The sequence below is a fragment of the Notothenia coriiceps genome, unplaced genomic scaffold (genome assembly GCF_000735185.1).
Source record: "Notothenia coriiceps isolate Sejong01 unplaced genomic scaffold, NC01 NC01_scaffold00013906, whole genome shotgun sequence".
Classification (NCBI taxonomy): Eukaryota; Metazoa; Chordata; class Actinopteri; order Perciformes; family Nototheniidae; genus Notothenia; species Notothenia coriiceps.
This window is the reverse complement of record NW_011346607.1, coordinates 135137-149624: the sequence shown is the minus strand read 5'-3', so window position 1 is coordinate 149624 and position 14488 is coordinate 135137. Positions and strand designations below refer to the sequence as shown.

General features: G+C 41.5%; 1 protein-coding gene across 4 annotated transcripts in view; it reads right to left on the bottom strand.

Moving 5' to 3' along the window:
* slc8a4b (solute carrier family 8 member 4b) overlaps positions 1-14488 on the bottom strand; it is a 93317-nt gene that overhangs the window by 49858 nt on the left and 28971 nt on the right. For all 4 annotated transcript variants that reach the window (XM_010774368.1, XM_010774369.1, XM_010774371.1 and 1 more), the window contains exons 3-9: positions 7714-7942; positions 6833-6972; positions 6237-6389; positions 5914-6141; positions 5436-5837; positions 2532-2642; positions 2292-2444 (exon numbers count right to left, since the gene is read on the bottom strand). In XM_010774368.1, the coding sequence (XP_010772670.1) occupies positions 2292-2444; positions 2532-2642; positions 5436-5837; positions 5914-6141; positions 6237-6389; positions 6833-6972; positions 7714-7870 (1344 nt within the window). In that variant the 5' untranslated portion in view covers positions 7871-7942. The remainder of the gene's footprint in view (positions 1-2291; positions 2445-2531; positions 2643-5435; positions 5838-5913; positions 6142-6236; positions 6390-6832; positions 6973-7713; positions 7943-14488) is intronic.

The window sequence follows — 14488 nt, the reverse complement described above, 5'->3', positions numbered from 1 at the left end:
CTACAAAACCCGGACAGCGCGACCGCGTTGATGCCTGAAAGTTGAGGGAGGTGTCTAAAAGATACCCCAACTTCTAAGACCTAATGACCGATCCGTGAGGTCCTGGAACTTTAGCGAAGAAATGCTTCGGTGAGGAAGCAACGCGGCCCGAGCCACACAAACCTAAGTAACAGTACGACTTTTCGGGTCGGTGCCAAAGGTAGAGTTGACGGGAACGACTACCTCTCCCCAACAGTGAGTTTTAGAGTGTTATGTACCGGGTAAGTATGTAAAGGAAATGTGTGTCCTAGTCAGCAGGACCAGGGAAACGTCCTTTTTTGCGGGTTTCGGACTACAAAGGTGGGGGTACAGAGTCGTGATCCATACCACAAGAAACCTACGTTGAGTCGTCTAAGAAAGAGGAGGGGGTTGTGCAGATCAATTCAAAAATGGTTTTTCAAAGGATAAAACCAAGTAGACTGGTATACCTGTAAGAGGGGTTAGGCGAAGACCTTAGTAGATTTACGAGAGATCGTTTGAAGTCCTGCCCCGGACTGTACATGACGAAATTCGTGCTCCCCTTGTGCAGACCGTGACGTCGCCTAAACATCGGGTGACCGCCAGGAGATCTGCATGGAGGAATGGGCCAAAATACCAGCAACAGTGTGTGAAAACCTTTTGAAGACTTACAGAAAACGTTTGACCTCTGTCATTGCCAACAAAGGGTATAACAAAGTATTGAGATGATCTTTTGTTATTGACCAAATACTTATTTTCCACCATAATTTGCAAATAAATTCTTTAAAAATCAGACAATTTGATTTTCTGGATTTTTTTTTTCTCATTGTGTCTCTCATAGTTGAGTTATACCTAGGATGAAAATTACAGGCCTCTCTCATCTTTTTAAGTGGGAGAACTTGCACAATTGGTGGCTGACTAAATGCTTTTTTGCCCCACTGTATCTGTGTTGTAAATATGCAACATTCAGCTGTTTTCAACTAAAAAGCTATACAAAGAAGCTGTAAATGCCTGCTTGGAACTAAATGGCAAAACAAAAGTAAGTACTCGCTGACATTTAGCAGATTAAGAGATGCATATCTTTCGCGGGAATATTTGGAGTTTAAAACAGTGCTTAAAGAAGTTGAATATTGGACTTAATCCATCAGGTGGATACGAATGAAAGCTAATGATTCTTCGTACCTGCTGTATATCAAAAAAGCCCACTTTTTTACATCATATTAGCTATTTTGGCTTCAAAGGTCTTTTAAATGTTATAGCTTGTTCCTGCTGCGGCACAAGCGGCACACAAAGTCTCTTAATGCAGCTTCAAATGAGCAGTTAGCTTTAAATATAATGTTTTTAAAGATATGTCTAAGTAGCTGTTTTAGAATGGCTGCCTCGTGCTAAAAGTGCTATGCTTTTTATGAGTATATTTCTTTGAACTTTTCTTGTATAATGAAAAGGCTGGGAATGTTAATAGATTTGTCCAGCTTTTGACTGATTCAAGTGCGGCATCAAGTACATGTAATCACATTGTGAAAGCATTTACGTAACAATAATAATTTCTGCGTCTGCACTGCTCTGACACGCTGTCTGAAGAGCCTGTGTGGGCTTAAAAGGCCACTTCACTTTATAAAATCAGTTTCAGTGGACGGCAGACTGAAGCCATGCCATGAACCGACCTCTAAAGATAGCTCTGATGCTACATCATAGTCTCCTTTGAAAAGGAAGTTAGGAATTGGTTTGATGTGTCTTTTTTCAGGAGGACTACGGTAAAAGAAAACAGCCGTGATATTGTATCATGGTCCAAGGGATAACCCATTACATTTTGGATCTGAATCATGCTGAGGATACACATATTATTCTTTCAATTCCATTAACATTGCCTAATAGGGCATGATCTATTCCGAGGAAGTTTTATTTGTATATGGGAGAATAATAGAGGAGACACAGCCATGCAAGCCCCCTGCTGTATTAACATGCAGATCATTTCACTGATACAGATTTCTGTCTCTGACTTAAAAGAACATCTGTTATTCAGAGTATGAGGCCAGTGTTAAGATCAATGTGCCTTCCCTAATGGATGTTTTGTATTTTTTCTTACAGCCTGAACAGATCTGGAGAATAAGGTGTTTAGTAATGTGTGTCCCCGCTCTTCTTTATCAACCATTTATGTTATTTACCAGCAGTCTGAATTTTTTTAGAGATGAGAACAAGTGAGGTCAGGTCAGAGCAGATTTCTGTGGTTTATTTTTTCTCTGTCTTTTGTCATTTTTTTGAACTCCTCAGTCTTGCATGAACACCACACACACCTTGACAGTAACTCCAGGGTCTCCTCCGTGTCTGCCCACAGTCAGTTTTAAGGAGCCACAGTTTTCGAAGCACTGGTACAGAGCGGGTTCAAAGTCCATCGTGATGGTGTGAGGGTCGTCCTCCTGCGCCTGCGTCTCATTGCTGCTCACCACCTGGAAATAAAAGAGACAGGAGCAAATTAAGATGTGAGTTCTTTATCTGTAAATAGTGGTGCTGAGGGGAGATGATGTGCATCCCACCTTGCGGGCCTGGTCGGCAGCGTGCTTCTTCAGGATGTTTCCAGCTCCAATCATCATCCTGGTTGCCTGGATACGATAGAACGCTCTGCTCTTCTGCTGCTGCATCAGGACCTGATCAACAAAACCAATCAATTAATAACAAATCTATTGTATTGATCATGTTTTGTTTCACCTCCAAAGAAAATGTCCTTCTATAAAAGCTTCCACATTTGAATTGGAAGCTGCAATTTCAAGATTAAGCAGTGAATCTCTTTTGGGAATTTTTCTCCTCAGGGAAATTAGTAGTCAAGGGATTAGAGAGTTACTGAAGGACGTTTTTAAAAAATGGGTGCTTGAAGTTTGGACCTAGATCCTGCGCGTATTGATGTTGGAGCTTCATATTTATAACTGTTTTGCTTTGCAGGGATTTTGGGCCAACCCAGAAGTTAGCTCTGGTTACTTTGATGGGATTTTCCATTGGATTTTGGATTATTGCAAAAAGCAAACTGAGGACAACAACATGTTATTGTTCTTACATGTTTTGTTCAACCAATTACGTTTACAGATGAACACCACCTCTATGATTTTGTACATATAAATGGCCAGAAGTAAAGAGTTAAAGGCCTTTAAAATAATGAAAAGCCTCAATTCTATGTTTCAGGCATCCAACCAAAAATATTTCCTTGATTACATTTGCTTGAACAATGTGACATTGCTTCCTTACTTCCCTGTTAACAATGCACAAGACTGTTCCGCTGCAAACATTTTATCGAATGGGCTTCATCAATCTCTAAGCACACATTTCAATAAAAGTGTCTGGCTGAATAGGAATTTCACGTTCTAGCGATTTACTACTAACTAAATAGAACATTTAACTTTAGATGTGGAAATCATTGGCTTAAATGTGGCCTCAAAGGAACACTGAGTTTTTGAAATTGAAGGGAAGAGAGCCGGCAATATCCCTTCAGAATTCTCATAAAATCTGCATCACTGTGGAGGGATGTAAGCTGCAATTGTAAGTTTAGTTAAAAACGTTATCAGGTTTAGCTGGTCTAATTGAATGAAAGTCCAATTCCACCATGGGGAACTACTGTTCAATGTAAAGATTCGTTAAGACCACACTGAACTTATTTTGTCCACTTGAGTTTACTCTTCAGGCCAGCTGCTATTTTTATTTACAGAAAAAATGCTGAGCGAGGAGCTGCAGGGAGGGAGGCTTGAATTCAAACAAACATCTGGCAATTTCCCAGTGCACCTTGGGGTGCTTTCCTCTCCTCCTTCATTGCCAAAAAAACAAAGACCAGGAGCAACAAATGGTGGAGGAAAGGCAAGGGAAGGAAGAGAGGAAAGTAGAGAAAGAGGGAGCAGCAGAGACTTGGATAGCTTCCACAGTTCATCATCAAAGGGTGCAAAACCAGACAAGTCCTTAATGTGCCAGTTTGATTATAAAAATAGTTTTTAGCGAGTGCAAATATTCAAAAAGATATGAGTGTGTGAAAACCATTTATTAGTGACTGCTTTCTATTTTACCAGGGATGCGAAAAAACCACATTGACTATCTAAACCAAACTAATGCCAAATTAAACCATAGGTAAAAAGTAGGACAAAGCACTACGTTTTCATGGCTTATCAATATATTTTAAGACATGGTATATCTAAATCCCCCAAAAAAAATCTTAACACAAGGTCCACTTGCTGTCTCTTTTTGAAATGTTAATAACATGACCAAGTCTTATATGAACTCAGCTGTAAGCTCAAATAAAGGTAACAAGTGGACCTTGGGTTACAATTTTTTGTCAAGCTATGGAGGAACTTACATGCTCACTTATTTGATGTTAATACAACTTACCCCGAAAAAAAACACCTGGATGTCAGAGGGGTCGTCTGTTATAGGGCTGTCAATCAAGCCAACCGCCAACATGCTCTCTGCAGACTAGTGGTTTTATCAGCACATGACATTACATGAGGGGCTGAAAAACTGTATTGGTATCTTTATATGTGTACTTATCTAGACAACACTCTAATAGCCTCCATATTATGTTCTTTTTATTTGGTGTGTATGCAAAGTTGGGTTTTGATTTTCTTTCATGTGCATGTAGGCAGTTGTTTAATTTATTTAACACCTTTTAAGTTGCTCTGTAACATTTTGAAATGTTCTCTGTATCCCTGCTATCACTTAAAACACCTTGTTAACAACTGAATGTGTCAAAGCGTCAACTCTAACACAGTCACCCCTAGAGGGGTCGCATATGAAATGTGTGACATGATGTAATGTCTCATTTAGGATAAATGCAGAGCCTCCATTATGAGCAGCAATATCCAAATATATTCAATTGTGGACTAAAATCAAATATGTATGTCTTAGAGAGGCTTGATATTATGGTGAATATGCTTTTACTTGCTGGGATTTAAATAGGAATTGATACCACTTTCGTGTTTGGGCAGGGGAGATAGAGCCAGGAAGCCATTAGCTTAGCATGAAGAAGAAGATAAGCTTATGTTCCCGGGGTGTTAGGTTCTTTATATAAACTAACATGGTAAGGGATTATTAAGGGCCATATTCGCAGTTTAGATTACAGATTAATGAAATTGAAATAGATGTTTCAAATGTAATATTGCCGGCAATTTTGAGGGGTTTTTTGTGTCCAAAAAGCTATCCATGAAGTCGCTGTGCCTGGCTGCTGTTTGCTAATAAAAGATAAAAAATGTAACTTTCTATAAAACCATAACTTCACATACACTTTTCAAAATGACTACAATGTCTCTTTGAACTTTGGACACAGCCAGGCTACCTGTTTCCCCTTGTTTCCAGTCGTTATGCTAAGCTAAGCTAATGGCCTCCCAGTGTTATATTCCCCAAACCTTTTCTTATAAATATATTATATATAATATGAATAAATTATAATATTAGCACACTCCTCTAACCTGATAATTAGCCATCTCGATCAGTTGCTCCATGTCTTTATCCGGGTGCCTCTGCTTCAGATCCTTCAGCGTCTTCGCCATGTCCCTCCTGGCCTCGTCTTGTCCGTCCTTCGCTCCGTCTTCCATCATCCCTCCGTCCATCCCACTGTGAGAATTCAGCGCCATCTGTCCGTCCAGCTCCAGCATGTCCATCTTGGTGAAACCCCCCGGCCCCAGGGCACCTCCTCCGGACATACCCATGGCTCCATCCGGCCCTCCCTCGGTCTCGATGATGATGCCGTGGTGTTTGTCGGCGCGGTAACGCTTGCGGACGTACTTGTAGAAGAGGAGGCGACGGTCTGCCACCCAGGCCTGGCCCACACAGAGCGGGAAGAAGAGGAAGGTGAGCACTGCCTCCCAAACCTAGAGGAGAGGAGACACAGTTAACACCTTCTTCTTCCCAAACTTTGCTCTTATGTAGCCTTCTGTATATTCTCACCTCCACCTCTCCCGGGGAAAAGACACTCAGAATCAGGTAGAGCCATATGTAGGCGAAGATACTCCAGGCTGCCGTGACGAAAAACACCCGAAGGTGTTTGATTTTACGCGTCTCTCCATCGGGTACCACATACACACACAGGGCGATGATGACGAACATGTTGAAGGCAGCGCTGCCCACGATGGTGCTGGGACCCAGAGAGCCGGCCTCAAAATCGTGACCACACACCTATAGACGGGGTGAAAATCAGATTACTGTGTTCCCAGTACGTTCTGTGCATCAGGTAATCTAATGCGTAACCAGCAGGCTCATAATGTGCTCACCTCAATAACTGACAGCAGTATCTCAGGGGCGCTGGAACCCAAGGCCATTAAAGTGAGATTAGAAACGGTCTCATTCCAGATCCTGACCGTGGCGGTGGTGGTCTCACCATTCGGCCTCTTTATAGTGATTTCTTTCTCCTGGGAGGTTATGACCTGCGGAGAAGAGGAGAGGAGAGGAATGAGAAGGTAAGAAAATAATAGGTTGCACCAAATGAAAAAGACAGGAGAATGATGAAGTAAAGGAACGAAAATCAAGGAAATGAAAGAAGAGCGAGGGATCCACTAAATGAAAATAAGAGGAAGTAATAGGGAAAGAAAATATATATATATGTTAGAGTAAAATGAGCCATGAAACTTATTATATTAAGGGTAACTCATACAAAAAGCTTGAGTTTGGGTTTTTAAAAGCTACAGTAGTCAAGGTCACACAGATAGAGAAATTGTCATAGCGATGGACAGTTTGTGAGTGAGGTTAGATCCATTGAATTTCCCATAGCTGTTGATAACTCACATACATACTAATTACTACAATGAAGAGATGTAATACTATCAGGAGAAAAATTAAACCAATGTGTGCTCTTTTATCTCTTGCCTACCTCTATAGAAGACATGAACCGGTCCGCTATAATGCTCATGCCCAGGAACATATAGATGAGAGCCACGAAGTAAACAATGGCCCGCGCCACTTTGTCGCCCACAGAGGGGTTCTGAGGGTTCCACACGGGCAGCACCACTCCTGAAACATCACAAAAAGGAAGATATCAGAATAGGTTATGCAGGAAAGGATCACATATATTAGGTTGCATCCCTTTCCCTCTTTAATCTTGTACAGTCTGCCACTGTGGGCATCTTGTAAAAAGCTCAGTGGCAGTATAACCTGATTAAGGAATGTAATAAGTGGAAGATGTATCATTTGTCTTGATAAAACATATTAAAATCGATCAATGTGCTTCAGTTTAAAGGCAGTAAGCCGGCACAATCAGCTGGTAAGTCACCAGTGGTACATTGAACTCAGGAGACCATGAAACACTGTCCCCATTGTGTGGTATGGCATCCTGATTTGTGTGAACTTTGAATATTCTGCTCATATTTTTCAACTTTAATGGTTGTTTTTTAACCTGGATCCTATTTTCCCATGTTTTTATTTCTAACTGCTCCAATATTCAACACTGCTGCTACGAAAAGGGCTCAATGGCAGTGACATTACAAAGAAATTAGCGTTTTTTCCAGGATGAAAAAGATCGTAGTTGGCCTTTCAGTGTGCATTAGCAACCCTCAAATAAATCTCTTTCCTGTTAGCCTCTGGACAGCTTGCACAGAATGAGCTGGCAAAATGTACGGCAATTAATGCCAGGAGGGTATTTATAGGCTATTTTAGAAATAAAGGAGTCATTAGATGAATATACTGGTACCACAAGAGAAATATACACTCTATTAAGCTGTGGAGGGACTGTATGATACGATGCCGTTTCCTCACCTTCCTGACACTGGTCTCCAGCAGCTGAGCAGTTTGCATCAGCCGCGTCCACTGATCCGGGACAGGACAGGAAGAGGAAGGCAGAGAGTAAGAAGAGGAGGAGGGGTGAGGAGAGGCGGGAGGTGAGAGAGGATGGAGATATGGCTGTTGAAGCCATTTCTATCGATGCAGTCGGTCCTTCACTGGACTCTACTGACTTCTACTGGGTTGGCGCAGAGATTCGTGAATCCTTTAGGTACAAAGAGACAGAAGGAGAGACGTTATTTCACTTTTAAATACCCCACTTAACTCTCTAAACACCTTCTTCTGCTTCAAATCAACTCAAGTGCCTCTATTTAAGGCGTGCAGAAAGAGGTAAGACTTCAAGTTAAAAGCACAGGCAACAACATTCTTTATCTTACCAGAACTCAATAGAAGGTTGTTTATTGTGGATTATAAACAGATAAAATGAAGAAGCAACAAAAGCAATAATGGTAACTACATAAGAGCTGAGCAAGGCTGAAAATGTGATGATACACTTGTAGTCAGCCTCTGTAATAAAGTTTAAACTAAATAAAAAGTCTATAAAGCTGAAGTAGAAGAAGCCAGCCTGGGCTCCTCTGGAGATGAAAAAAATCAATCACCTCTTGTTTTTAATCTGGACTGTGGAACGGTCAATAGAAAACCACAGAGCAAACAGTACACACATTTCTCCATTTGTAATCTTTAGAAATCCCCCCAAGACATTGCAATCTTACCAAGGGTTGTTGTGCAATTGAATCTAACATTAATCACAGCCTTATAATACACATGTAATGTCAATATTGATATATTATTATTATTTATTTTTTTATATATATATTTTTTTCAGTTATAAAACAGACATTGCTCCAGATAGCAAACCGTACATCAAAACATGTATCAACAAACAACTAAACAAAACGTAACGGGGGAGGGGGGGGAGGGTGGATGCAAGGATGACTTCCTAAGACAGCTGATTATGACATACACAGGACATTACAGACACAATACATTATACATTACACAGGAGATGCCATATTGACAGGGTTAGATAGGAGAGCTGCGGACAGTGAACCACAATCCTCCTGTCTCCCCTCAAAATCCCCCAGCAGAGAAGCTGCACGCTCCATGTTCAGTAGGTCCAGATACTCCCTCAGCCATGAGTCCCTAGTAAAGCAGGCTGGTTTGCGTTCCTTCCAGTTTAATAGGATGAGTCTTTTTGTGGCTAAACAGCCCAATGTCCAGAGCCGATCGGTAGTCCTTGCAAGATTGCCATCTGGCTTGAGACCCAGTAGACATGCAATGGGACATGTAGGGAAACTAACTTTTAAAGATTCAGACAATAAGGATATTACTTCTGACCAAAGTTTTTTTACCGCTGGGCATTCTCAGAGTAGATGCAACAATGTACCTCGCTTGCCACATTCATGCCAGCATAAGTCTCTGTGTTTATTGTCCATCTTGGATTTTGTAACAGGGGTGATGTAAGCTCTATTGAGAATTTTGAACTGTATGATCCTGAATCTTACACATTTAGAAGAGAACATAGCTGACNAAACACCTGTGTAAATGGAACACGATGATGTCATCGCTCCAGCTGACATGCTCAGAGCAGCAGACTTCAGAGAGCAGTGTGCAAACAGTCCAGCCGTGAAGACATCTCCGGGACAGTTTTGAGATTTCTTCAAATGCCGTTGCCATGGCAACACATTGCTCGCCTTGAAACACGGTTTTCTCTTAACTTCAGTGAAAATACTCCAAACAGCCCAGAACTTCACAGGTTTGGTAACGATGCAGCCATCAACGCATCTAAGCGTATTATGGGGTGTCATCAAATGCCGTTGCCATGGAGACAGATCATTCGCCATCAAGTTAGTTCAGAAGTTTGCAGTTCAGATATTCTGCTGCTTTTCCAAGCCTTTTTACTTTCTTTTCTTCTCTCATCACACATTCAAGCCCCCAGTGTTCATGTATCATTTCAATCTAAATTATTCACTTTCTTCTTACACATTACATTTCAGCATAGCAGTTTAGCGTCATATTTTCAGCATAAAGCATTCCCACTAGCAATTTCTTCAGGAATTGCATTCTTTAGTTAGACTTGGTCCTCTCTTGCAAAAGTCAAAGATAACATCCTGCCAAACACAGAGTGAAGACACACACCGTCCGTCAGCAGCTGACAGGAAACTTGGATCACACTGAACAGTGCAGGAATCAAATCGAATGGTGGCTTCATCAGCATGAAAGTGCTGATAAAACACTCTAACAACGTGTGTGTGTGTGTGTGTGTGTGTGTGTGTGTGTGTGTGTGTGTGTGTGTGTGTGTGTGTGTGTGTGTGTGTGTTTGTGTGTGTGTGTGTGTGTTTGTCATTTCTGACAAAGCATAAAGTGTGCAGAGTAAGTAAGTCAGATCAAGACTCTCAAGGTCACAAAGGTTAAGACTGAGAGCGAGTATAATGTATAATCCCAGAGCTTTAATCAAAATCTTATTCCTTCTCTTTCTTTATTTTCCATCCTCAAACACCTCCTCTTAATTTGAGAACTCTTCCTGTTTCTGTCATGTGGAAGACAATTCATCTGCCTCAGAATAATTTAGGGAACAGAAGGTGAAGTGAAGTTCAGAGTAAAGTAGTCTTGCTGTTCTCTGGCCCCAGAGGAGTCTGGCTCCTTCAATTTCGTATAAATGTCACCACAGGGTATCGAGTCAATGTAGGTTAATATGATCCTGCCTGAAGCAATAAAACGTTCCCTTAATTGTGTCTGTGTTTTAATGTGTTTTATCTGAGGGAATCTCTCCTTTTAAGTGCTGAAATGTGCTCTTTTGTCGAATAAACCCGCAGCCAAACTCCTCACTTTCCCTTCTTTCTGTCCCTCCGTCAGCGACGTGCAGCACGAACATGTGAGAGTGTGTGTGGGCGAGGACATCAGCCAAACGGGGTCAAAAGGGTTTTAATGGGCTGTGACATTAACACAAGAGAAGACGATGCATGATATTATGACGCTGGCTGTGTGTTGTGGCTGTGTGTGGCTGTGAGTGTGTGTGTATGTGTGTGTGTGTGTGTGTGTGTGTGTGTGTGTGTGTGTGTGTGTGTGTGTGTGTGTGTGTGTGTGTGTGTGTGTGGATGTTATTTAATTCCTCCTTGTTTTAGATGGATGATGTCAATTTCTCTTCCTTGAACAATCTCTCCCGATGTGTGTTCGCTCTCACCTCTCCCCTCTCCCTCTCCTATTTCCACATGTTCCCTTATTTTAAATTATCCTCTAACTCAAATCACTCTGCACATTATGCCCTATCAAACCTCTTTTGTTCTCACTCGCTCCCTTGTTTTTCTGCCTGTTTTATCCAATCCTGTCTCCCTCCCTCCATCCATCCATCCATCCCTCTCTCCTGCGCTGTCTCAAGAGTGACAAATAACAGCAATCTTAATAAAGAGGTTACGAAAATCCCCCTGTCACTGAGATCTTAGAGGAAAGAGAAAGGGACAGAGGCCATTTGCTCTTATATGGGAGGGGGAGAATGGAGGGAGAAAAAGAGAGGAAAGAGGGAGAGAATACAAACACACGCACTATAATTGGAAGCTACATTAATCCCTCCTGATCTCTCTCTTGTATCCCTGACTGGTGGAGTAAGCACTCGCACAGTATACCTGTCACTTCAATACAAGTCCTTTGAACACACTCTTGTCTTTACATTTTCACACTCTTCTAGAGTCGCCCACACTCTTCATGCTATACTGTAATAAGTTTAGTATCCAATTAGTCACCGTGGTAACAACACAGGAACAATCATGTCCTCTAAGTCAGCCATTTTCCACACTCTCATGCTGTCAGTTTCTATATATGGACTGTTTCTATTTTCTTCTCTTTCTCTTTCACTCTTTGTGACATATGGATGGATTTGTGAACAGGCAGCAGGCGCAATGTCACAGAAAAAGACACAAAACCAACACAAAGAGATGCAAAAGGGCCACTGACACACTCATATTGACTTCAAGTAACACGACATGACTAATAAAAACACCAAAAATGCTAGAGCCAAGGACATTTACATTTCATTCAGATCTAATGGACAATAAAGTATTCCAAATGTGAATCAGAAAATGATGCAAACAGACAACAGAAAATGCAAATTTGCCGAAAATAATTTCCGGTGAAGTTCCACAGAGCCCTATAAGAGTTGTTATCACTAAAAAAGAGACAAAACAAGTAAAAAATTTATTAAATGAAAGGAAATTAATCAGCAGCTTTTCTAGTAATCGATAGGTTTGTGACACACGTGCACTTCCAGCTGCAGTGTGATACCATGTACAATATGTTTGCACTGATGCTAAACAGTCGGACAGTGCTAATATTGAGTGTAAAAGGAGAAAACTCGTCACACAGTGTTATTGTTAAATAAAAGAAGATAAGATTGAACAGAAGAGGAGAACAGATTGAGAGAGGAGAGCAGAGAGGGAAGAAGCCCTGTTCTGTGGCATTAATGTGATGAGAATTGTATTATCATTTTGAGTATGAAACGAGTGGGTGATGCTGTGCGTGTGTGTCAGTCAGATGGTAGAAACCACAGCAAAGGTGGCAGTTTATTCACAGGGATTACTCATTAACTAAATCAATTAGATAGAGGGTTTTCTCATAAATTAAACTGTTAAGTGGAGATTACAATAACAAGCTGCAGCAGACATGTTAACATTTCCTGATGTATAGAGAAAATAAACATGTGTGGGGATCTTTTTTGGTATTAAAAGGTCAATTTGACCAATTAAAATTTGAGTTGTGGTGTTAAGATCTAGTTCCTGAAAAAGCATGTATCAGGAAATCTGTTGAAAATGATTTGTTGTCACCATCTTTCGTAGAAAATCTCCCAGTTACCAAGATCCAAGAGATGCATCTGTGCTCGCAATCTGCCCGGACCTGCTAATAAAAACAGTGAATGCGTCCAAGCTGTAATTGTGAGTGGGAGGGTGGCTCTGTTCCTGTGTGTGAGAGTGTGAGTGGGTGTGTGAGTGGGAGAGCATATGAACTGTGGGAAATCACAATCAGAGGAGAGGGGGCTCACATTTGTGTATGGTTGCATAGACAATTACACTGGTTGTACAGTGTGAAGAAGTTGGAATGCACCTTTCCTGCCATAATGAGGGAGAGAATAGTCTGTGCTCCTGCCAGGACGAATAACCGCGAGTTGGCTAAGGCTGTTACACACACACACACACACACACACACACACACACACACACACACACACACACACACACACACACACACACACACACACACACACACACACACACACACACACACACACACACACACACACACACACACACACACACAGTCATGTTTCCATCACTTTAGAGGACATAACACAGACTTTTCCTGGAGAATTACCCTGACATTAAAGGCCATTACAAACCTGAGGCTTGCCAAAAAAAAAAGGGGGGAAATGTTAAAACTCTACTGTGAACATAGAGCTTTTATTATGAAAAAAAAGAGTTTGCCACTGTGTTTAGGTCTAGTAACACTTGAATTAAATACATTTGGGGCTTGCGTAATGTAACTTGTTGCTAACGTGCTAGCAAGCCACGGCATGCTAGAAATGTCATAGCTTATTTTTATTCTATCTTTACTTTATTTATATTGTAAACATATTGAATATAGTATATAGCATTCTTGGTTGTTGCCATTATTTCCGGTGCGAAAGCTTTTACTCGTTCCCAGAAAAACTGACATTGCCGTGTTACATTCATGTTCTGTGTGAAAGTATTCATGACATAAAACATATTGACATTTGAAATATTATAAAAAGAAGAGGAGTAAAAGCCTTTTTCGGAAAGGCTATTTGCCTGTTCCCAACCATAACCTTCATTTAACCTAACATGTTTAACCCTTAAATGTTGTGATAACGTCATTGGGACTTGCATTTTGTCCACAAAAGAAAGTCCCCAATGTGACTTTATAAAAACAGATTTATGTCCCCACAATACTCACACGCACAGTTTATATCTTCCTAACATGCACACACACAAAGGCTGTAAAATGAAAATCAATGTGAGTAGACCTTCACTGTCACTGCAGTAATGACTGGGACAGCTGAGCAATGAGGTTGGCAAGAGTTATAACAGGTACAATTAGCGCAGTAGCACACACACACACACACACACACACACACACACACACACACACACACACACCTGTAAGTGCACACACACACACACACACACACACAAACATATATATACTTACTGTAGGGTCGTTCATCTGGCGGAGGCTGTGTGTGAGGTGCAGGAGCTGCTCTGCTGCTTCCTTTGGAACATTAAGAGTCTGAACAGTGAGATAAAAGAAGAGAGGCGGTGATGAAGAGGAGGAGAAAAGATGGATAAGAAATGATGTGGATTAAGGGAACGGAACATTTCAGAGTTTACAAAAAATGACCATTTCTTCCACAAAAAGGGAACAAAATTGCAACACAATATCCTAGTGAAGGACTAAAAGAGCTGTGTGTGTGTGTGTGTGTGTGTGTGTGTGTGTGTGTGTGTGTGTGTCTCACCAGGCCCTGGATGAGGTGCATCTCCTCCTCTCTGGACAGGGGGGTCACGGTGTGATAGAGGAACATGGTGAGCAGCTCGGGGCCGAGCCACTGCTGACCTCGGCTGCTGGAGGAGCCCAGAACAGGGGGCTCTGCCAGCGCCAGCACCCTGAAGGAGGGGTGGATGGGGAAGACTGACCTGAACACACACAGACAGACAGACAGACAGACAGACAGACAGACAGACAGACA